This window comes from Syngnathus acus, chromosome 15 (genome assembly GCF_901709675.1).
Source record: "Syngnathus acus chromosome 15, fSynAcu1.2, whole genome shotgun sequence".
Lineage (NCBI taxonomy): Eukaryota > Metazoa > Chordata > Actinopteri > Syngnathiformes > Syngnathidae > Syngnathus > Syngnathus acus.
This window is the reverse complement of record NC_051100.1, coordinates 9571570-9596704: the sequence shown is the minus strand read 5'-3', so window position 1 is coordinate 9596704 and position 25135 is coordinate 9571570. Positions and strand designations below refer to the sequence as shown.

The 25135-nt window shown below is 41.6% G+C and overlaps 1 protein-coding gene across 1 annotated transcript; it reads left to right on the top strand.

Moving 5' to 3' along the window:
• Nucleotides 1–128: 128 nt before the first annotated feature.
• LOC119135061 (SLX4 interacting protein) lies at nucleotides 129–23063 on the top strand. The gene is made up of 7 exons (XM_037272387.1): nucleotides 129–394; nucleotides 6143–6232; nucleotides 6499–6625; nucleotides 14989–15066; nucleotides 15985–16073; nucleotides 21240–21346; nucleotides 21424–23063. The coding sequence occupies exons 1-7, from the start codon at nucleotides 368–370 to the stop codon at nucleotides 22193–22195; spliced, it is 1290 nt and encodes a 429-aa protein (XP_037128282.1). The 5' UTR covers nucleotides 129–367; the 3' UTR covers nucleotides 22196–23063.
• The last annotated feature ends 2072 nt before the right edge of the window (nucleotides 23064–25135 follow it).

The window sequence follows — 25135 nt, the reverse complement described above, 5'->3', positions numbered from 1 at the left end:
AATAAATTTGCGTAAAAATTCAAGCGATAGCAAACTCATAGAGAAAATTATCGTAGTACGCGGTTTTTATTGCCTTAAAAGCGACTGCGTTTACACTGGTTTTCGTCGCAAGATTACGCTAAGGAAATGTGACGTCATCTTCAGCAGCCCAATGACAGCACAGAAATTCAAAACTATGAGCGGTAGGAAACGGAGGAAATATCTTAAAATTTACTGTAGATGCATGCCTTGAGTACAAAATATTTGCAAAGTACAAAATATATGCAAAGGAACACAGCTGTTTACAGGATTTATGTTTAATTGAAAATTCGTAAAAATTAATCCTGCACTGCAGTGAAGCGAAAACTAGTGTACTCCATTAACTGCAATGGCACCTCTCAAATTTGTCATTAAGGTAAGTGGAAAGAAAATGTTATACTGTATGCAGAGTTGTAACATAGCTGGTCATTCGAGATTCAAGAGTTTTTTATTCGCCATGTTTGAGCATGGTCTTTAGAGTACAGTATTCATTTAACCTAACATGCATGTTTCTGCTATGTGGCATGAAGCTGAAAACCACGCAAGCATGGAGAAAACTTGCAAACTCCACACGGGACGGCTTGATTCTAGATTTGAACCCAGAACCTTGGAGCCACGAAGCCAGTCGTTCTTTTTCATTGGCAAACTATTTCTCACATACTGTATGTGCACAGAATACTGTAGCCTCTGAAGTCCATATCACAGTCAGAGATTGTGCCTGCTTCTATTTCCACCAAGGAACACAGGTGAAACTACAAAATATATTTTATGTACCTGCGGAAATGTTCATCTGTCTATATATTATGTAGATAGGTTTCAGTTCTATTAATTTTATTGTTTCGTAGTAACAATCTTTCGCCGCTAGAGGGAAGCAGTACCACACGTTTAACGTCTACCATACAAGCGTGACGGTTTTGTGCCACTTAATTTCGAGCGCTGGTCAACTTTGGTGCAAATGTCAAACATGGATTGCCTCCACCTGAGTCTTTACTCGGGAGAATGTCAATGCATACCAAACAGGAAACGACTTCTATTAAAAAAATCTGAGTCGTTCATCCTCAGTTTGATTCCTTGTCGGCAATAATGCAACTCAGATGTTTTTGTTAAGTGCAGGCAAAGCTGATGATCTCTCTCTTGTTGATGTTTCATTTATTGAGCGTTTTGAACAAGGGCTTCAGACATTTTGCACTGATCTCCACATCCTCAACTCTTCCATGTGTGCTTTGCAGACCAGATATTACATTCACTCCTCTTTATTTGTTTCATATGCATGCCTGCATACAGGCCACCCACCACCCCCCAACCATCATTTTGTTGTGGGAGAGTAAAAAGCCAGAGGTTCACGGCGGGTTCCTTCCCACTGGGCACATAATGACACAGTTGTGTTATTCTCCCTGAGAAAATGCTCAGAGGCTGAACCACACTCAACCAACTAACCACAAACAAGCATGTAAGAAGAGATCAGGCTAAACAATAGCATTGATGCCACTGCAACTGGCTCCTCTTTCACAAAAGCAACACCACTGTCACCGTGGTTTTAATGAATGGATTAGCTTCTGGGACAACATTCTCCGTGGTAACATTATATTTTGGAATGTATGTAAGTCAGTTTGCCTGTTGCAGTTTCCGAGTCCAGTGAAAGCGTTTGTGCATCATGTTCTCTGATTCACAGTGCTATGTTTACTAGGCTCTTCACTAGTAAGTTTTACGATCCTTTCTTTTTTTTCCCCCTTCTTTCAAAGGAGCTCCCACCCTCGTCTGCAAAACTGAAAGGGGTGCACTTTCTTATAGGCCTAGACCATGTAGTCACCCGCTACTTCACAGACCTCCCGAAAAGGGCCTTCAGGCAAAAACATTGAAGTGCTGGCTGCCAGGACATTACCACTCGAGAACCCTGCAATCTGCCTTTTATTAACAAAATGCACCACCGACATTTAAACATCTGATGTAGAAAGCGGTGGCAGAAACCCAGTTGTTGTTTTTTTTTCTTTGTTTGTAGAAAAGGTTTGAGGCACCGCAGAACATTTTCATGTCAGAGGTTTTATGCACTGTTTAGTGTTGTTGTCACTCTGTAGATGAACCCATGTGGGACCACACATCATGTCTCTGTACACTATCAGAGCAAACATTTTGACGTTTTCCAACATTGCGAATCCATCTTAAGTAGCCAAAGGAGCTGACATTGGGCAGAAAAAAAAACACTGCTTCATAGCGTACGTAATACTTTTCATAAGGAAACCAAACACCTCCCAACCAGCAATTTATATTCCCCAATTTCTGAAGGCAGTGTCTGCCTGAGTTTTACTTGCTGTACTTTTCCTGAAGATATTCCTGTCCGTTCTTGCTGTTTGAATTCCACTCCTGGGTTGTGTCTCTTTTTTATGATCAAAAAAGGTGTGCTGACATTTACACGACGCATGCAGACGTACACAATGATAATAATACATTCTTGAGTCTCATCACTCTATATCTTTGACAGTTTGAAACATCTAAGTGGAGAACTTTTTTTATTTTTTTCACGGGGAAACCCAGGTGATTCACAGAGAGAGTTTAGAATGAGTCAAATAAAGCCTGTGGAATAGATGTCACACCCACAGATCAAGTGCACTACGCCACATTGTTTGTAGACTACAGACAGAGAGAGAAAGTCCGAAAAAGGGATAGATGCAAGTTTTCCCGAACGAGACCACATCTGCTGCCCCTTCTCATCTAATGTAAACATCTGTGGCTGGTTAGTGTTAGCCTCTGAGCTAAGTGCAGTCTGAGAAGGTCTGGCTCTTATATGCCGCGATAGCAAAGGCAAAGGGCAACGAGGTGGGGAAGCGGATGAAGCCGCTCGTAGTGTTCGGGCCCTGTGCCCATCTCGGAGCAGTGAGAGCGGACGGCCAGGTCTGGAAGGGAGATAAGGAAAGGTAGAGAGTGTTTTTGGAACTGAAAGTGATATAGTCCAGAGCCCCGTAGAACAGAAGGGAACCATCAGTGGGTTCGTGACAGGAATTGTTTATTTACGGGCTGAAAATATAATGGAGTTGTTTTGATTCTTGTTTTGCCTGCGGTGGACAGCGGTGAGCTTATGTTTAAGATATTTCTGTTGTCTGGTTTCTGTTTTATACAGGCCACGGTTATAAGATTGGCAGCAGGGAGAATTAGGATCGAGAGCTTTAGCTCTGCCTGTAGGAAGACGCACTCCTATTCATTCACATTGTGTCAGCACACAAAAGATGGCACAACAAAGGATTTGGTATTAAATAGCGTTTTTTTTGTTGTTGCCGCTTCTCATTCAGCCTTCAGCTTACATCCATAATGTGAAAAGGCCTGTGCAAGACAGAGAACAAAGCAGTGCCGGCTCTCTTTAGTATGCATGAAAAGAGTAACTTCCTCTCAAACTTGGACCGTTATCAAAGGTTCCCCCCCCCCCCCAACCGATGAAACAGTCTCACAGACAATTACCTTTAAAATACACTCAAAATAGTTGGTGGATTTGATTTATGAATATGGCAGGTTAATTAAACTCTCAGGCTGAGATTGCTCCTTTAAAAGGTTGCGGCATTGAACAATCACACTGAAATATTTTGGCTTCTTTCCGGGTCTTGTGTGCCGTCACTCAAACCTCATTCTGCTTGTGGATGTATCACCAAAAAGGGGGTCACAAGTGTAGGTCATAGTTCATGGCAGAGTTCACCTCAGAGATCCACTGGTCACTCTTTGTGCAAGGAGATGGCAAATTTAGACCACATGATAGAAATGTGATGGAAGGTGAAGACTTTTTGGGTCAAATTAGATTCTGTCACTTGCATCCTTCTTCTTTCTGTCACACACTCACCACCAACGTCCTTTTGTAAAATCTCAACCCACTCCTTTAACGTTATCACCGAAAGGGGAATTCTGTGCCTCCGTCAAAAACCTTTGCTTGATGAATTAATTGTTTTCTCAGTCATTAGTGTGATTGCATTAGTTTACATTCCGGTTTTCCCCTAGTCTCGGAGAAGAAATCACATGCTGTTTGTGAGCGAAGAATAGACTGATGCTTATCATGAATGCCTTATTTCCATCAGGTCTTGTTTGCTCCTCTAATGTGATAAAAAGAAGTTAGTCTAATGTTTGCTAGATATCTGGCTGTTTGCCCAAGTAAAAGATTCAATCAAAGGCTAAGAAATAACTTGAGGGGACTCACCCAGCAAGGCCTCTCCTAAGACTTTTTTCAGGAAATCCTACTGCTCCCTTTGAGATATTGATCAAATTGACCTTGTGTTCTTCTTTAGAGCTCACATTAGCTCGTCTAAATTGAAGCCATGCATCTAATAGATCTTGTGATCCCTGCTAGGATATGTAGAGCACCTTGTGTCAGTAGATGTGTAGCTTTCAGTTCAGTGCTATAGTAACAGTCTGTGTGTGTGTGTGTGTGTGTGTGTGTGTGTGTGTGTGTGTGTGTGTGTGTGTGTGTGTGTGTCTTTTTTGTATCTACTTTCTGAGGTCTGACTTGTTAAAGGTTTAGATACCTAACCCAGCTGAGCTAATGTCAAATGCAGCTCAAAAACTCACCGTGGGACTCCTCCTTGTCTTTCTGTCAGTTTTGACGGACAAGGTCTGATCCTCTGTTGCTAGGTTTTCTTTCCCACGCACTCGTAATTGTTGGAGGCAGTCAGCTGAGACCGCCAGTCAACCGTGGACCGATGAGAGACAAAGAGCAAAGGGTGGAAAAGAATACTGATATGTAAAGAAGAGCTGACATTCATAGTTTGCAGGAGCTTGCTCACATTTCTACAAATGATTTTGATGCGTCACTGTGACTGGCTGGGATATGCCCCAGCTCCGTGATCCTGAACAGATTAAATGTTTATGGGTGTTTGGTAATTTATCAGTGTTATTATGAATTTAAATTTTCCAAAGACAGAGAGAGGCAATGTGCTAATGCTGAATCACATGATGGAACTGTCGACAGTGAAGACAAAATTCAAGATGGTTGGGTTTGCTAGATGTGTGTATTTGTATTTACGCTTTATTGGTCATTAAATGCTGCTTGCCACCAAGTCTTTCCCACCTCTAGAAGAATTTAAAAAGATCAATTTACAATATGAATGATATCATTGAGACCGTAAATTATTGGAACCAGGAATCACATTTTGTCTTGACAATGTATTGAGTTCAACCAGGCAAATGGAGGGTTTGGTGTTGGCTTGCATCCGAAATTTCAACTTTACCCCTGTTAATTTCTTTACTTACGTCATTCTGAGTACAAGGCCTTGGGAACATACCTCAGGACTAGGTTGTTGAGTTTAGTGTGCAACCTAAGCCCGGGGGATTGGCCTGGCTCAAAACAAAGCTTTGAGTGTGCCATTTTCTTCTATGGACACACCAGGACACAACAAACCTGAAATCTTTTTTTTTATGGAAATTGTTGTTTCTCCCTTTTTTTTTTTCTTCTTCAGTTTGCTGTATTTTCATGGTTAAAGGACAATGCTTGTTGCTACTGTTTTAGTTGTAGGAGGCTTCACACGAGCCCCATAATCAGTTGCACTCTGCAACAGGCAGATTCATGTGTAAACCATAATCAGGCCAACTTGAGAAAGATATATCAGCAAGTTAACTAGCCGCGTCGGTTCTGGCCTCCCTGGCCCTTGTAGCTTATTGTCATTGACACAATTTTGCTGAGCTTCTGAAATCCACTGAGCAGCCGCGTTCTTAGGCCTCTACAATATACATACACAGTGTTTTACGATTGCGCCAAAGCATGCATTTTACATGAGAAAAATCTCTTGACACACCATCAAACTAAAATTTTGAATCAACAATGATCATGTATCAATATACACACAACTTTGATCAAGCTTTGCAGTCTTGTCAAACCAGAAGCCAACTTTTTATGTTGTGAGAGAAAACATAAGGCAACAGACAGCACCTAATTTAAGGTTAGATGATTGGATAAGAGATCAGAGATTTTCCGATAGAGAAAGAAGAGTGAAGCGACTGCTATGAAAGCCCCGGGGTGATGTTGGAGTTGGGGCGGGGGGGGGTCGTTTGTGGTTTGTTTCGCTGTCAATCACTCACACTCTGATTTCCTTTGTTGTCTTTGAGCTCAATGGCCTACAGCAACCTGCGGCTGTCCTTCCTCTTTGTCTTGCAGTGTGGGAACTTTGCCGTGCTGGTGGATCTCCACGTCCTGCCCCTGGGGAGCCAAGAGGACGCCAGCTGGTTTACTACAAGCGACATCGAGGTAGGGACACAATGAGAAGGGCGTGCGTGTGATTAAGCGTGTGTGTGAACGAACATCTAGCGTCTGTACTGCTTTGGGGCTTGAAAGGAAAACAGTAGCGTGGAATGTGAAATGACCTTCGGCTTTGTGTCCATTCTTCTTCCGGGGCTTTATTGTTCCTCACCTAGCTTCTTGAACAGACCTCCACACTGGCTGTCTGTCCACTGTCACAAATGCAATCACAACATGCATGTTGCAAAATGTAATGAAATGTCCCTGTTTTGTAGGAAGTAACAGCTCTGATTCGTGATGCTGTGGACCAAAGAGTTAAGCAGTACACTGAATCCTTAGAAAAAGGAAGACAGCCAAAACACAAAAAGGAGCTAGCACCTGCTTCAGCTTTTGTTGTGAAAGGTAATCATTTTATGATCCACATTTCAATGGTTTGGCAATAAATATTTGATTGCCTTTCGTTAAGACAGTGATCTCCAACTGTTTTGCGACACAAACTGGTTACACATAGACATTTTAAATTTATAGACAAAAAAAACAACAAAAATCCCACAACTGATTATACAACTCACCATTCTACTAAATGTACTTTTTAAATGGTGGGGGCCGTGTGCTTGTTTGTTCTGAACAAGCCGGTCCCATCTTGGCTATTTTTTTTCCCATTTAAAAAAAAAAAAAAAAAAAAAACTTCAAATGCTTGAACTTTAATGCCAGTGTCATGGAAAAATATGTGACCTGTCAGAATGGGTGACCCCAGTGGGTGATGTCGCCTAAGGCGTGTTTGAGACTTCGACAGCTTACGAGAAGGATACTTCCATTAATAGTGTAAACCAGGTTTCGTCAGACTATGGTACTCCACGGAGCAATATTGTATGAGCTGTTATTAAGTCTGCTGTCAGCATTCAGTCCTTGCCTTCCTCTCAAAATGTCCTTACTTCAATTTTCGAGATCATCAAATGAATGTAAATATCAGATAAAGATAACCCAAGTTAAAAAAAATCCAAATGCAGTTTAAAATCAGAACTTAAATGTTTTGGGATTGCAGTAGCTTATCTGGGAAACATCACTAATGATGACCACAGGCAGATGCCCTTGTCAACAGACAGCCACAAACATACACTCTCTGTTGCGTGAACAACTAATGTGTGACTACCAATGTGTCTCAGCAGTGAAATATGCATGTAAAAATGATTAAGCGTCTTGTCGTAATGCCAGAAAGAATGTAAGCAGTGGAACATGACTCCATACAAACACTATCTGCGTGTTCACTTCTCAGAACATGAAAAGGTCTAGTGCCTCAAAGGGGACGATGTGGCTCCATTAAAGTTCTTAAGTGAGTGTAATGACATTTCTGGCCCTTTCATTGTCCCTTGTGAGTGAGGTAGATGAACAGGAAAGGTGGAGACTGTGCAAAGTCAGCAGGCAGGCATAAAAAGAGGACGACAGATGAGGCTTAGTCAACCTAACCTCAGAGTAGGTTTTAAATATTCGGATCATCAGTTGTGCAAACAAGTGAAATGCTAGCCCGCAAATCCCCTCACAGAGGTTCTTGCAGGTTGTCTGTTGGTGTGAAGGGGCATTGTTGTTCTTGTAGCATTTAAGCTAATGGCAGCTATAAGGGTAATGTAACAATCTTCAAATAAGTCATCAACAGCTTTTAACATTCCAAGGACCTTCTGTGCAAGTTTTTCTGTGGAACTGTTTTGTATGGAACATTATTCTTCCAGAAGATGGGCGTTCTTTGATAATTGTGAAGATTCCAAACAGTGATTAGTAAACATCTGATTATGACAAAACATTAGTTTCCTATTTATGTAAACAATAAGTGACCCTTCCCCCCCATATATGAATACCATTTGGATGTTGTTTTTTCTCTTGGATTTGAGTCAGCAGCTAAATTGGGATAGATAAAAGCCTATCCATGTGTTCAGAGAACTTTACCACCGGCTACTTGACTCCATGATTAGCTCATGGTGATGTGATTTATTTGTTTTCAGAGGGATGAACAGAGAGAACTTTTCCCACCAAACAGTTTGGCTCTGTACAAGAAGAATGAGCAAGCCCCGACTTTTAGAAGGCTAGAAACATTACATCCTGGGAGAGGCTGCCGATCTCCTTGACGCACAAGAATGTTTCTTTGAGTAATTGCATATTAAAACTGAACGGATAATAGGGAGCCTGATATGATACTGTATGTAAGGAATTGAGTGATTATTTGCTGTGATGACTGTAAGCGTTTCATAGCAATTCTCATCTATGTGGATGCTCGATTACCAAGTCGGGGCTGAACGATTTCAGAAAAAGACTGAAATGCAATTTTTCTGATAGCTATTGCAATCTCCATGTTTTTGATCCCAGGTCAAGCTTCCCACTTTAAACGTCTCAACAAAGTCAGGTATTTCTCTCGATGGCCCTTTCAGCACATTTTGCAAATCCAACTATTAATCACAGAACCATATCGTATCTTTCAAGTGCTACTGTATGTAGCAAAGGTTATCTTATCTTTCAATGTAAGACCTCTTAGTTCATGTAACGGCATGTTTGAGAAGTGTTCCTACCAGAGTTGGAGTGGCTGTGACAATGGCTCTTGGTGGTACTTACAGTCGAGTTCATTTCAGCCCATGGCAGAACGGCCGGGTACTTCTTGCTCTTCCTGCACAGGTGCCAGGGCTTAGAGGGGAGGGAACACCTGCCAGCCTCTTTCCCCATGGTCACTACAGGCTGTAAAGGCATTTTCCCAGGCTCCCCAGATGAATGGTCACTAATAGCCGTGGGAGAGGGCTTTGCGAGTGCTGCTCAGTGTACCACTGACTCCTCTTGGCAGCTCTGTGAAGGGGGCTTAAGGCAGCCTGACCATGGTCATTGTAGCAAAAGCACAAGTGTTGTTGGATTTCTTTACTCTTGGAAAATGTGTTACAAATGACCAATAAAGGCAGCGGATGTCTGATGTGGATTTTGTGAATTAAAAAAAAAGAAATGACTTTGCATTTCAGTGCCATCAGATCCCTTCTATATCCCTTCAACAAAACTGTTCAATTACCCACATTCTTTCTTTGTTGGAGGTCTGTTTTCTAGGAAATAAAGATGCAGCTCTTCCAATTATTTTCCTCTTTGTTTCGCCCTTAGCCACCACAACTCTTACTATTTATGTGAGTGGCTGCAATGTGAGGGACTTGTCTGTAAATAGAGAGGCATGCCAGTGGCAGATTTACCTGCCCTGCTCTATGTTACCAGGCGCATGGCAGTCTAAGATTAAGCCAAGGGTGAAACAGAGACCTGTGACGGGAACAAAGGAATTCCAAGGCTCAGAATGGATCTTGATCGGCGTAGGCGCTGCAGCGAGCGTTCTCTTCTTCCTGCTCACCCTCCTGTCTCTGGCCCCTGCTGGGCAACCCCCATCCTCCTAGTGCTATGTGGTGTTGATGTAGCTCTTAAGAAGCTGGCCTATGTGCCCTGTCTTTCTTATACGTCAATCTGACTCTACTCTACAGCCCAATAAATAATCACACGCGCCGTTCACTTTTTTGGCTACTTTTTGGGCATATCCTCTCCTGTTATATTCCCGAGTTCCTCTCATGTCCTTACTTCTCTTCTTAACCTCGTCCATGGGGTCAGCTGCAGTTTCTTAACACATAACCACAATCCCTACCATAGCTGTCACACTCCACTCTTTTCCCATATAATTAGGGCCTGAGCCTTAGCACGGATCACATTCATGTGACCGTTCACCACAAACTATGCGGGAGTACTGCACACACTCTCTTGAACTTAAGTGTTTTCTTGTTTTCCTTTTCTGTCTGTTACTTTAAGGTCTGGAGAAATGTCCCTTTGTCATGTGCTCCCTGTGGCCGTGTGACTTTGCTTGTGGACAAGTGTCACTTCAGGGCAGTGCGCTAAATTTGCCCCACGTTCTACAGTAAGGAAATGACAAGATGTTCATAGTGCCCTATAACACATTTCACCAAAATTCTACCATGCTATTCAAACATTTTTAGTTCATCTATTGCTTTACAAAGTTCCATTATAATTAATTCATCTAATATTCAACATTGGTAGCCAAACCTTGGAGTTCCATGTTTGTTAGGGTTTCTTTTTACGGACTAAATCAGTAATTCCCCCCAACACCCAGGGATGCTGGGGTAAATGACCGACTTTGTCAGAAATGAATGAAGTTGGACTGTTTTTCATCCTGCACCCAGAAAGTAGATCCACTCTTATCCAAGGAGAGTTAGCTTATGAGTTTTCGACTGCAACACACTGCATAAATTAAATTCAGAAACAAAATGAATCCTCCTGTCTTATGTCCATAACATAAAAAAACATAAAATATAGACTAATTAGGTTTTGTAGAAATGTTGCAAAATACTCTCCACCACTTTGGTCACATGCTTCATTATGGGCTGGCCTGAGCTACCATGCTGGGGTGTGTTTTGTAACTGCGTCAAAGGGGTCACCCAAATGTTAAATTGAGCCGTGGTGCAAATATTGATTCAGGTGGTCGTGCAGGACGATAAGGCAGAGTGCTCTGCTACAACAGTTACACGCAGGGTGATGTCCTTCCAGGAAAGCCCCCACTTCCATGTGGGTAACTTCCTCATGTTCTCTCATCCTTCCCTCCGTCATTTCTCACTCGCTGTAAGCTCCAACTCTCCACCCACACTTGAGGACAGAGGGAGGGGGCCCACTTTAAAGCTGATAAGTCAAAAGAGCAGGATTCTTAGGTGCTGATGTCTGGCTGTCTTGCTGATTCACCTCCTGTTCAAAAAGGAGTCCACAGGACTTTGTTTTCCCAACATGTCATGACTAAGGGTGTAACAAAAACAGATTGGAATCGTAAAATCGGTTTTGATGTAAAAGATGTGAGTGCATTGGTACACAAAATAATGAATCCACCTCAAAAAGTTCGACAGTAATCTGGCGTGAATCATGTTTTTGATGATTTTCTGCTTCTTAAAGTTAAAAAAAATGTACAAGCACACTTCTATCGATATATGGATTGAAAAGTCTTAATTGGAGAGATATCCAACTTTGGTCATGGGATGTTCCTGCATTCTGGAAATCATAAAGTTAAATGTTTCATTTTTACTTTTGCTACAGTAAAAGCTCCATAAAGCCTGCATCCATGGAATTTGTTCTTCTTCATCCATAGAAAAAAATGTTGCTCATTAGTTTTAGGTCTAATCCTATTCAAGAATTTGTTCCAACATGCATTTCTTCAAAGAGAACCAAGAGAAGAACAAATCCTGCTATTCAAACATTTCTTTTGTAGATCACAAGACGTGCCCACACAGGTGTGTCAAAAATGATCACCCACACCAAAGTTAGATTAAAGCCTAATACAAACAGGCAACAACAAAAAAAAAAAACTTTAAGAATGCCACACCTTGTTGTAAGATTAGACTGCATAAGAGCTGCAGCATAGGTCGTAGCTGCAACAGGATCTGGCAGGAATGAGGGTGGTGACATCTTGGCTATGCTGTGACTGTGCTCAAATGTATCAGGATAGGACTACAACACGTGAAGTCTAATCCCCGTTCCTTGCTTTTGACTAACTTTGAGTGCCTCGGTCTTACACTATGCACGTTTCATTTTATTGCCCTCATTAGTCTTTTTGATTTGTTGACTATCCTTTCCTCTCATTGTTTTGAAGGAAGTGGTGAAAGCTGGAAGGATATGCGCTTGTTTGTGTGGACGTGTGCCTCAAGTACACTTTTTAAGCCTCGGCACCCGTGGGCTTTCTGTATTTGTCTTGTGATATATTACGCCACGGCTAGAGTCCGTCCAAACAAGTGGTTACAACGTCATCTACCACATGACTGAAAACATGACATAATGACTAGCTTACAGTTTGATTAACCCAACATAACATTGTTGTGTACGGGCTTTCAAAAGATTTAAACAATCATATCCTTTCTTAAATCGTATACCAATGAAATGTTGTGCATTTTTGTGTTCTTCACCACTGTCGGCCACAGTTGCCACAAAATGGGACCTCACATTGTCAAAAGGAGGTACCGAGAAAATATTTGTGGGAGAGAAACATGGATGTAAGCTTAGCATGAGAGAACCTGGGCAGAGGGCCAAGAGCAACTCTGTGATGTGCAGAGCGTTATGAAGTTGGAGGAACAGCTGATGTCTCTGGCATTGCTGTTTCACTGGTTCCCAACTCTGTGTCCAGACTTCCCCATCAAGCTTGTCCTGGGAATTGGCAAACTCAAGCCACCAGGGAATGCAATGAGAATAGACATAAAACTAATGGATTAAATTGAAGCTTCTAAAAACATAGGAAGCCATGAATGTGCAAGGAAACTTGAGCTGGAACGGTCACTGTTGCTTTTATGGTCCGGGAAAACGACCCTGAAATATAAATCTGCATTCCAGCTGAATAGACCGCCAGAATGGTTAATAGGCATCTTATATTTCCGGAATAAATTGATTGATTAATCTTATGATCAGCATGTTGCTCAGCATAAATGTGTGATAAAAAATATTCAATTGGTCAAATTTGGACGTAAGCGATTTGCGTGTGACGTTGACCCATGTGCACTGTAAGACTAAATTTGGGCTCAAACACTCTTAATTCTTTTTAATATTCCTGAGTGGCCATATTTATTTCATGCAAGATTGTATGATTATTTTTATTCAACCACTACTGTGATAATCAATATAAAGGGGCTATTCACTTCTTTTCCCCTGGGGGCCCCACCTTCCCTTTCAACTTCCTCTTTTTTTTAGAGAACAGTAACATTGCTCACAGATAGACATCATATTACAATTATTTTTCCTGTCATGTCTTCAAAGATGTTTTGCGGAATCTCATTTGAGCAAAGAACTATTATCCCGTCTCATTTCTGGGGGATAATATTGTATGTTCTGTTGACTGAGTTCTTTAAATTGGGTTTGGCTCGAGGCGTCGTGCCTAAAATTGCCGATGGGATCAGAAACATTCCAGTAAGGTCTAACTTGACGTGTTCTGTCACATTGACAGCAAGCTTATCCTTCCGAATCATTTAGCACTAGGCAGTGAACTTAATTGTAGACCTTTGACAATATTGTGGCTTGCTATCTGAGTAACTGCACACCATTATCCAAAGAATCTCAAAAACAACTTTGCTTTTTCCTTTTTTGAAACTGATAATTAGAGGTTTTGTGCTGGATCAGATAACAGAGAAACGGAAAATAGTCAAACATGCATCTTCACGCTCTTCTAGCCTGGTTGTCGTGTTAAAACTGATTCATGTTAAACAAGGGGCATTTTCTTAAGCCTCATAGGGGAAGTCAAGTCTTTTTTTTTTTTACAATTACTGTATGTGGCACCGTTAGTCGAACCATAGTATTCTATTTAATGCTGCCTTTGTGGACTATGAATTATGCAACCAAATCCACATGTTTTATCCATCTCACGTGGACACCATTTTAGCACTTGCTGAATATGACTGAAAATGACGTTACATTCACATGACAGAAATTTGGGGGGTTGAAATAAGTATGTATATTTTTTCCTCCAATACATTCCAATGGGCGTCATCAGTCATTTTTGTTTTTCATGGGCTGGCCCGATCAGTATCCCTGGTGAATAGCGGGGGTCCACTGTACTAATATAAATCTAATACGGAAACAGGTACAAGGATGTTTAAGTTAGTTAACTTACTCAAGTACTTTGGCTTTTCCATACGATGAGCCGGCTCACTTGAGTACTCAGAGCTAGTTTACAAAGATGTACTGTATAGCTTGTTAGCTGGACTCTTGCTTTTAGTCAACAAATTCCTAGCAGATTAGGCAACAGGCCACTGTGTCTACCCGGCGTATCTTGCATAACTTGAGGAAATTTCCATGAGAAATAGAGCTGAGGTTTCTAAGATCACGCCTACTTTTGAGGTTTGTTTATGACAACAAAGCTTTTCAAAAAAGAATGGTTTTGGCAGTGGGTGTGTATTCACATCACTAGACATGCCTGCAGGACATTCAACCTAGCAATAAAATTATCAAGTGGAAGTGGTGGCATATTAAGGTAATGGCATATAAAGGATATGGGTAACAAACCAGCTCAGTGGCCTAGTGGTAGAGTGTCCGCCCTGAGACTGGAAGGTTGTGGGTTCAAACCCCGGCCGGGTCATACCAAAGACTATAAAAATGGGACCCATTGCCTCCCTGCTTGGCACTCAGCATTAAGGGTTGGAATTGGGGGGTTAGATCACCAACTGATTCCCGAGCGCGGCACCGCTGCTGCTCACTGCTCCCCTCTCCCCCAGGGGATGGATTAAAATCACACGGGGATGGGTTAAATGCAGAGGACAAATTTCACCACACCCAGGTGTGTGTGTGACGATCATTGGGACTTTAATCTTTTAATCTTTTTAAATGAAGGTAAAAATATTTTTTGTATGTAATATGAATTGATTTAAGATTTTTAGTCAGGGGTTTGGGCCATTGCGGGACCTGAGCAGCTACAATACGGCTGTTGTTTCTGCAAGTCTCTCAAGGGAGAAAATGATTTACTAAAACATCCCTCAGTCTGTGATTGGTCGAGGGGTGCTCTGGTCCAAATTCTGTTCTGGGTGCTGAGTTTCATTGGATGAAGGATTCATCCATTCATTCATGTTCTGTGCTGCTTATCCTACTCAGCCTGTCAGTCAAGCAGCTCTGTCCAGTCAACCGCAAATAATGTACTGTATCCTAAGTGCCTCAAATCTTCCATCCTTACGCTTCTTGTTCTGTGAAATCCTCAGAGTTATGTTTAAACTGATCTTTGTTTTTTCTTGTAGGGAAAAATTTCAACCTAGTCGCCAATTTTCTGAAGCGCCACTTCAACCTTCGATGTATTTTCAAGCAGCACCAGGGTGGTATGTAATCTGTATGTTTTCAAATCAATTACCATAGAATCAGAAATTTCAATGACTCATGTTCAGCCAAATTTCCCACCGAAAGACCCAAGTCATTTGGACTCTCCATGTTGATGTTTCTCCCCCTCACTTACTTTTATGTCCAGTCTCTACCTGCTCTGGGTGTTGTTGGGAACCAGCACACATTAAGTGGTTCCCTCGAGAGGCCACTGTGAGACGGCGAGTGAGAGAAATTGTCTACGAGTGCAGTGGAAATGTAGCTCCATGGCCCATGTAGTGTCCGTGACCCTTAGCCACCTTTTCATGGGACCAACACAGTTCCCTTCCTGTCAGCAAACTTAATATCTGCTCCCTCTGGGAGGGGATGTTAAGATGATATTGACCTGCTGCAGAATGAGATGATGGTTTTCTCTGCAGGTCTGTTACAAATCAAATTAGTCAGTCTTTTGGGGTCAGAGGTTGTCTAATTGGGTCCACAGTGATGTACTGGTACATTATTTTCAGCCCATTTAAAATTTACAGATCTGTTTGGTGTCTTATACCGGTTATTTTTACATCTTTTTTTAAAGAATTTGGACTCATTTGAAATTCAATGTAACTTAAAACAAGCAGAATTCAGATTATTATTCGCAAATAAATTCCTTTTAGATGAACGAAGGACAAAATCGGATGCAGTTGTGGCAATACGGTTTTGTTTTAAATGATGGAAAGTAACACTCTTGAGAACTAATTTTCTTTCTCATAAAACATAGCGGCTGGAGACATACGCTGTCATTTTCTATATTTTCTGAGGGAACGTAACTGGTATTGGTTTGTCCCTCCCACCACATTTTGTTCTGTCTGACATTGATTCACGATCAAAGATGAGACCACACTATTTACTATTATGATCTGTGTTACTACTTTTCTTGCCTGCAGAATTGCGTGTGTTTCCTGAGCGCTACGTTGTGTGTGTAAGCCGTCCAGAGGATGCCGCAGTGCACTATACAAAACCGAGCTCAACCACAGTGAGTGTTGTTTAATATTATATTTCCTGTTCTAGGCGCCTGGCAGAAGACTCTGCAAAAAAAAGTCGTTGCCAAGCATTGCTGTCATTTTATAGATGGTGGTCTTGACAGGGAGTTAAGGACTGTTTCAGAAATGTTTAAAATGTTAGAAAACGTTTCTAAGAAAAGTAATAATACATGAAAAAAAAAAAAATCTCAAAAAGTAAGGCCAAAGAGAGACAGCAGGAGGTACATGAGGAATTTGCACCCTGCTTGGAAAATGATGACAGGAAACAGCAAAACTACGGATCTTTTCATAGCGCCAGAATGGAAATTTTCATTTAGCCTTTTTTTTTTTTCAAGTTTTAGAGCCTTGCTCAAAAGCACCACAGCAGCAAGATATATTTTTGCAGCAGTCAAGTTACGACATATTTTGATCCCTGGCAGCTCCCAAGCATATGCTTGTGGTCTCCAAGTCAAGAAGAAGAAAAATAAAAAGGAAAACCCCCTAATGGTAACGGAAATAACTTCAGATTAGTCTGGGTACCCATGATTGAAGTACCCATGTTGCACATTCCGTTGAAACAGTCACTACAATCAAATGATTTCTGAAACATGAGACATCTGCACCGGTTGACATGTATTTTTCCCCATTTCTTGTGAGCTGACATTCTAAGGGCATTTTAAAGGAGCTCTTCTGACATGGGCTTTGCAGCAATGACAACATCCATCCTCTGGTCGCCCTTCTACTGTATCAAAAAACTTTTGCCTTGTTGTAAAATGACAGGCTCTACCAGAAAGATCTATTGCTCGCTTCTCATTGATTGAGTGGATTTTGGTGGGCCCCTCTTGAGTGACCATTGTGGGATTTTCTTTCCTTAACTCAAAATTACCAACAATTTATCCTCCATATGTACGTAAGACATTTAAATATACAGCGTAATAACAAACTGTCCATTCACCCCATGAAATGTCACAATGCCTAGCAGGATACACGCTACTTATAAAAGTCATGTGTACTTTGAATATACGATGCTTACTGACGTTGTAGTTTTAAAGAAGTATTTGGCAGATTCAATTGGCTGAAGTGAGATATTATGTGGTTTGCTTCCAGTATTTCCTGTTGGAGTGCATGCAGCATATGTCATGTTGCACTCTTGCCAATATCACAAGCCCCTCAAGTTCTTTCTTGTCCATTCATATTACGGACAACAATCCTTTTGGCCGGTGCTCATTTGATCTCAAACTCCCCAGTGCACTCTGAGAATCGCTGGTGTAGCTTCTCACCTTGGCACTCACATCAAGGATGGACATCTCTCCCATTACATTCCACGACCAACAGCCCGCTGCTTTTTGTGAGCTTTTTTTCTGTTGTTTCTCTTTGAAATGTCTCCGCACTCTCCGCAGTTTGGCCTTCAATGAAAGCGGCGATTGTAATATTTTTGGTGGAGCACAGTCATCAGTGAAAAGTTCAGTGCAACCAATTTTTCCAGTTCAAGGAGGCCTTGGTGTCGATGGCGTTCCCTTCCCCAGGATGTGGTTCTTGGGCTAATACAGTACATACAGTGAAATTGAAGAGCAGACGTTTTGTGGTGGACCTTGCACTTGGTTGACAAAAACAATTATTTGTTTACATCACAGGCAGTTTTCCATGTCTTAAACTTAAATACTTGAAAACAATTCAGGGACATTTAGAATTAGTGTCAAGACTTGATTGTCCTGCTGTCTAAAATAAACATAGTCTTTTTGTGGTCTATATTATAGTGAAACATGACATGTTGCCTTTTATGCCGTACACACAAAAAAAAAATCCTCCTGTAAAAACAACAAATGAACAGTAATCTGATTGCCGTAGTTGCCATAATTATTCAGGAACAGTTTGGTATTTTGCTGTCCCTATAATTTTTTGTTTTTGTCTGTTTCTGAAATATATATACAAATACTCAAAGAAATAACGCAATATTCAACTTCTTAGCGGATTCCGTTTGTAAACACATAAATAAATAAATGCCACCTACGCATAGATTTTTATAGATTCAGAGAACAGTAAAGGGGCCTGAAATTGTCCTGAATATTGGCCCGTCAAGAAAGGAACTCTGAAGGCTTCAGCATACCAAATAGATTTTGCACAATTCTATGCTTCCACCATTGCGGCCCGTTTCTTGTTCAAACACGATTGCACACCAGAGCACGAAGCAAGGTTCATAAAGACGTGGATGAGGGAATTTGGTGTGGGCGAACTTGATGAGCCATGATAGAATCCTGACCTCAACCCATTAGAACATCTTTTTGATGACCTCATAAATGCACTTCTGGAAAAATGGTCAAAATAATTCCATAAACACGCCCCTTATCCTTATGGAAGAGCTGTTCTAGCTGCAAAGGTTGGACTGGAAGAGTTGAAACTGTTCTAGCTGCAAAGGTTGGACTATGATGTTAGTCTTTGGATTACGAATGGAATGCCATTCAAATGTATACACAAGTCAAGACAGGTAAGCAAATACTTTGGGCAATGTAAATCCATTTTGTTGTATTAGTCGAAAAGCACTAGTGAAGCGCAGCACTTTGGACGCACGAGGCACAGACTTTGCTATGAGAGTTTCCCTTGACCTTTCTCCACTCAAATCCTGTTTAAAGAGTTGCTCCTATGGTGAGTCAGCACCAGCAGTGGGTAGGGCAGCATGGGAAGGAAGAGCAAGTGTTTAGCGTTGTGGCCGTTGTTTTCTAGTCTGGCGCAGAGTGGGCAGCGGAGGTGAGCGGCATGCTGGGCTGCAGAAGTTTGGATCAAAGGCAGAGCAGATGTGTTTCCAGCACAGCCCCCCCCTCCACACTCCACCACTTCTTCTGGATGGGCCTTTGTGTTTACTCATCACCTCAGTACGCCTCAGTTGTTGCTGTCTCACAACAGCCTGCGCTGCAATTTTCCCAAGGGACCCGAGCGTGCGATCTCCACCTGGGCCGAGTGCAGGCAGAGATTACACGTGGTTCTGTCCCGTCTCGTGTCATATGGCAGCCTTGGTTGTTTTGCACAACGAGAGCACACTGTTAATCCTTACAGTATGGGTGTATCCACGAACACCAGTCCATGCCCAAGCATGTTTGTTGATTTTGTGCAAGGGAAATGTGGTGAGTTTAGACAAACAGGGCATTCTTCTTCACTAGTGTGAGGGACGGAGGCAGTGGACTCGCTTCTCTGCGGGAGATATTTTCTGCTCCAGCAGTGAAAGTTTTTCTTCTTCTTATCATCATTATTATTGGTGCCAATGTAATCCTTTTGTATGCTTGCCACGATAATTTTGCTCTCAGGCATTTGAATGAAAATCATTTCAACACTCCACTTGAGTGAGGGATTAAATTGTTTCAATGTGTTTTTTGTTTTGGGTCATGTCAGCCCTATATCATCATTATCATCAAAATATCTGTAGTTAGTTTTCCATTGAATTAAGAAGTCTCAGGGGGGTGCAGAGCCTCACTATAAACAATAGAACTGACATTACAGGTTTAAATGTTATGGCAATGTAGAGACTTATTATTATTATTATTATTATTATTATTATTATTATTGATGCTCCAACTGATCTTTTGTTTTCCCTCCACCAGTTGCTACAAAGTGAAATTTCTGGACACCCCTGGTGATGAACCATCCCATTTCCGTCACCGACTTTCAGTCTCTATCTTTCTGTCTCTATATATATCCAACTTCTTTCGCTTTCCTTCCTTCTGCCACTCTTTTGAAGTTGCGCCGACGCAAAAAGACGGGCATCGTTCTCAGAGAACCTCCTATCGGCTTCTTGTTGATTTTTCTTTCAAGTTTATTTTCAAACGCCGTTTATTCATAGTAAACGGATGAAAGGACATTCAAGGCTTTGCAGTGCACTTGACTGCACCCACACCTTTCTCAGAATTGTTCTTGGTGTGTTGGCTGGGAATGGGCTTGTATTTGGGTCATTGTCCCCAATCCAAAGGCTGTCATCCCCCAGCGAATAACAAAACGATCGTAAAAGACTGACATTCTGCCTACACGTCGTGACTCAATCTGTGCACAAAAGACATTCTGTGGAAGACTTCCTGTGTGAGCATTCTTGTTTGTGGGCAAGATGGACAGCTTGCTGGCAGTGGTCAAACTCAGGGAATATCTTTCCTAATGTGAGCCCCCCTCCAAATTTCACTTTTCCATTTTATTCTGTGTTATCTTGTCCCATTTGTAGCTTGGTGTCCCGTGTCGCATTCTTCACCTCCATTCAATCCAGAACACAACAAATAATATGAATGCATTTCAAGTCTTCTTTTTTTTTTTTTTTTTTTTGGTCACAGACTCCATGCCCCAGTTTCCGTATTCCTTCTTCCATTTCATGTAACTGTCACAAACAATTTTTCCTCTAATGTGTTTGGAGACTGGAGACAGTTTGGCAAGCCAGAGCTCACCACATTGGCTTTTCTCATATTGGATTGATCAGTTTACCAACCACTTTATAGTCTAGCAATGATCTGAAAAATAATGTTTTAACCATAGTATGGTTTTACTTTTAATTTGGTTCAAGGACACAGTATTATGTCAACATATAATTGTATGATAATTGAATATAGTACACCCACAAATAGCTTTCAGGACCTTTGTTACATTGTTTCCCTTTCTGACTGTAGTTGAAAGGGTTCTAATTTTAAATACTAGCTAGGATACCATTTTTAAATAGTCTTATGGTCATTTGAATAAGTATTACTATACATGGTCTTTTTTTTTTTTTAAAAGCTGTACTATACAAAAAAATGCCTTACTCTACACGATCATTTAAAAAAAAAAAAAAAGTCATTAAAAAAAGCCTAAAGCCATGGAAGCGTAAATGGTAAAAGGGCTTCAACTCTGACTTTAGTATTCCAGTGACTTGTAGCGAGGGTCAAAATACAATGAAAAAGTTGAATATACTTAATAATAACGGTAATAAAGTTTTTTTGCTTTACACACATGGACCTTTTCGATCAACTATAAATTTACGTAGTCCTATTCAGTGCAGGTTTTTGGGTTTGACTTGATCTAGTTGTGTGTGTGTGTGGTTTTTTTAATGCATTCTGTTGAATGTTGTCCGACACTGCTAGAAGATGACAGCTGTCTGCAGCAGAGCCAAAACTTTCCCAAGGTTTCCAGGGATAATATTTTTTGTTTACACGGATTCTGTTTGTCCTCTCTAGACCGAGCTGAGCGAACAAAGCAGATCGGAATATTTTTCCAGAGAGGGAGAAATCCAAGAGTCTTTCAACTGCGCCACAAAAATAAAGAAGACTGCGCTTCAAAAGATGTAAGTATGATCTAATTCAGAACTTTCCGACCCCTCCAGTCAGACAGGATGCTCAAGTATCTGCTTGTCTTGTTCAGAGCCCAAAAATCTAATGTCCAGCAAGAGCACCGGGATCCCAATGAGGGGGAGCAGCAAGTTGAGCAAAGAGCCTGCGTTGAAGACCAAAGCGGGACACGTGATGCTCAGAACTCCTACACAAGCTCAACAGTGAGTGTCTGCAGTACTGGAAGTATGGCCCCTCAGAAACCTGAGCAACAACCACCCTGCTCCAATGCTGTGACTCAGAACCAAAGCCTGACCTATCAGAGGAAAAATGATAATTGTTCCCCAGACAACACGAAGAAGCCAAACTTGGCCTCAGCAGTTTTGTACCCACTTGAAATCAGTCCAGGAACCAGGCGAAGCAAGAGAGGTAAACCCAGCGATTCCGAAGACCCTCGCCCACCGAAGGCCAAGAGGACAGGCCTCAAAGGATCTTCAGCCACAATGCCAACTCGCGCCAGTGAGCGCTTGACGCAAACATCCGAACACGAGCCTCGTCTGCCGCCGCCGCCGCCCCTTCCTCCAGACGAAACCAAGGCAGCGTCCAAGGCTTTCCCAGTCGCAGAGTACAAGGAAACCACAGCGCAAGTAGAGCTGCTTACTCCAGGGAAACGGAACCAAAGGCTCCCCCTCGCAAGCAATAACACAGCACAGACGAACCAAAACAGGCCGGCCGCAAGTCGGAGGGGCCTATCTGTCAAGCTTGCATCCTCAGGCGCCTCGATTAGTTCCAGATTCACAGGCGGGGAGGAGGGAAGTGAAAATGTGCCCAGAACCTCGAGATTACGACGAGTGAAGAGGTCCTGAGGGGGACAGTGAAGCTACAGTAAAAATGCCTGACGCCATCCATATAGAAAGAAAATTGTGTCAGGCTCCATCACCCCCGCCCGCCCTTGCAATTGTACACACACATGGCCCTTTACTACAATTACTATTCTTTTCACACAAAACCACACATGCAGCTCCAATACAGCGCACATAATTGATACATGAGCGTTTTGAGTTATGTTTTGTCAAATACTTGAAACAGACTTCGCCTCCACCCATAAGTAGTGGTGGTCAAGAGAGGCTTGCAAATGAAAGTCAAAAACCCTTAATTGGAGTTTAGACTCGGGTTTTGTGTTAAAGATTGGGGATTTCAGACAGGCAGGAGCCATGCAGTATGTCATGGCTTTTAGGCTGAAATACTGGCTCCCATGTGTCTGTAAACTGTCCGCTTTCCCTGCTCAAGCTCTGCTGTGATTGATTGCTGTTTCCAGATTTATTTCATCTGTTTGATTTCTCTCTCTCTCTCTCGCTCTTTTTTTTATTGTTAGAACGTTTTCATTCATACATCATTTCCATTCATACTCATGTCTGCACTTACGATTCCCAACATGAAATGCCACCAATGTGGCCAGACCTTTCACTTGTACTGCGGCATAAGACTTTAGTTTCAGTCAATAGACACGATTGAAATGTGTGCTTTTATTTGTTAGTACCAAGGCGTTTGACACTCTAGGAAGAAATCAAGATCCACAGTCTGTGCCAGCTGAGCATCTGCCAAGAGCCACACGTTCCTTAAGAGTGCAGGGTAACGACTCCTAACTCAATTGAAAACTTATGATGCTCTACTCGATGACATGTCACCCGATAATATACTCTTTTAATAAACCTTGGTTTTACTGGATAGACATTTTATAGTCTGAATAAATCATTTTTTTTCCCCAGGGTAAAAAAAACTGACAGGCACGTAAATTGCCCGGTTGTCATCGGAAAACAACCATGATGATATATGATAGAGATCTGTTCAATGTCTTACTCATGCGTTCCAGGAGCCTGATGCTCGTAGTACATTGACAGTAAATGTTTGTCCAACACTAACCATCAGATCATTGGTGGCTTCCTCAGAAGGAACTGATGTAATTGGAGCTAATATAAAGTGGCCAAATCTTATAAAGACAGCGCAAATATGGTGTTTTTGAGAAACCCACTCAAGTGTTTAAGCTTTCATGTGTTTTAAGTCGTTCTTGAGAGGTAAGAAGCTTATGAACTTGTTAAAGCCCCTCAAACTAGCGAGTCTGCAGGGCGTAATTAAACGAAGCCTACAAAGACTAGTGTTGACTCGTGAGTAAATGATTCGTTCAAAAGAACGAATCTTTTCAGTGAACGAGAGTGAAGAGAATCACTTCCTAAAGTGATTCGTTCTTTTTTCAGTTCATATGACTTCAACCAGTAGGTGTCGGTAATGCGCATTGAAGCTGGTGCCACCTCGCCATAAAACAAAACGAAGAAGAAAATGACGTAACTTCCCTTTCACGAACGAGTCGTGAATTGTATTTCCCGTTCACCAACTGAACGGATCTGTGAGTGAACGAGTCAGTGATTTGCATTTCCAGTTCATCGCGAGAACGGATCAGCGAGAGAACGAATCCTGACTTTCCCGTTTGCGAACGAGCCAGTGGGTGAACTGCCTTCCCGTGCATCAACGGATCATTCAGTGAACGTGTTGCGTCTCCTGGCGTGAACTATGGAAGCCAGAATGTCGATTTACGATTTGCCAAGGAAAGAAAGAACCACTCACTGAAACAGCACTTCTTTTATGCACGATTTCTCCAAGCTAATGGCTAACTTTATTGCATGAAGGGTTGCGCCGTTATGCAACAACAGGGAGATTATGCTTCCCTTTGGGTAATCTTAATTTTATAACACTTATAGTAGTTTTTAAATAACGTGTATGCATATATAGGCCTAAATATTGTTATCCAATAGATCTACTGCCATTTCACATTAGATTGCTGGTTTGAAATTTACTTGTATTATTATTATTATATTTAAATAAACATTTATGTTAAAACTTGTCTGGTGTTTTATTCCTTGTTTTTATTTTTTTGGGCATGAAAACAAGTCAAGTCAAGTTTATTTGTATAGCCCTAAATCACAAGCAGTCTCAAAGGGCTTCACATAGACAAAAATTGACAATTATTCTCAAAGCATCCCCTGATCTTAAACTCCCAAAACAAAAATCTGACATTTGGTTAAGTGCTTTATACGACAATGTGTATATCAAAGTCAAAAGTCAAAGTCTGCTTTATTGTCAATTTCTTCGCATGCCAAGACACACAAAGAAATCGAAATAACGTTCCCACTATCCCACGGTGACAAGACATAGTACACAATATACATACAAGTAAACAACACAAAAAATAAAAACAAGAAGGCACAAACAATGAATAAATAAGAGTGATATATGTGTTTTACGTTGTGTAATGTGTGTTGGTGTCCCCCAAAATAAAGAACAAGTAGTCAAATACACATTCTTGTCACGTACAAAAAATGCATAAAGTTATTAGGTACACCTGAAAATGGTGGTGTACCTAATGGAGTGTCCGTGTGACGTCACAGATCAACCAGCCAATCAGGAGGTGGGGGTGAGGGCGGGTGTGGCACGTTTCACTTTCAGTACAGCTTTGGCCATGATTTTTCCCTAATAAAGTGGCCTGTTATTAGGTACACCTAAAAATGGCAGTGTACCACTTGAAAATGGCGGTGTACCTAATGGGGTGTCCGTGTGATTCCCTCGTTAAATGCACCTGCGTGAAAAGTTTTAGCTCCTGCAGAACGTGAAAATGACCAAAACTTTTCACGCAGGTGTGTTTAACGAGGGTAACTTGGAAAACATATTGGAACGCGGCCCCGAGGACTAGAGCTTGACACCTGTGACCTTTGACCATGATATTTCCCTAATAAAGTGGCCTGTTATTAGGT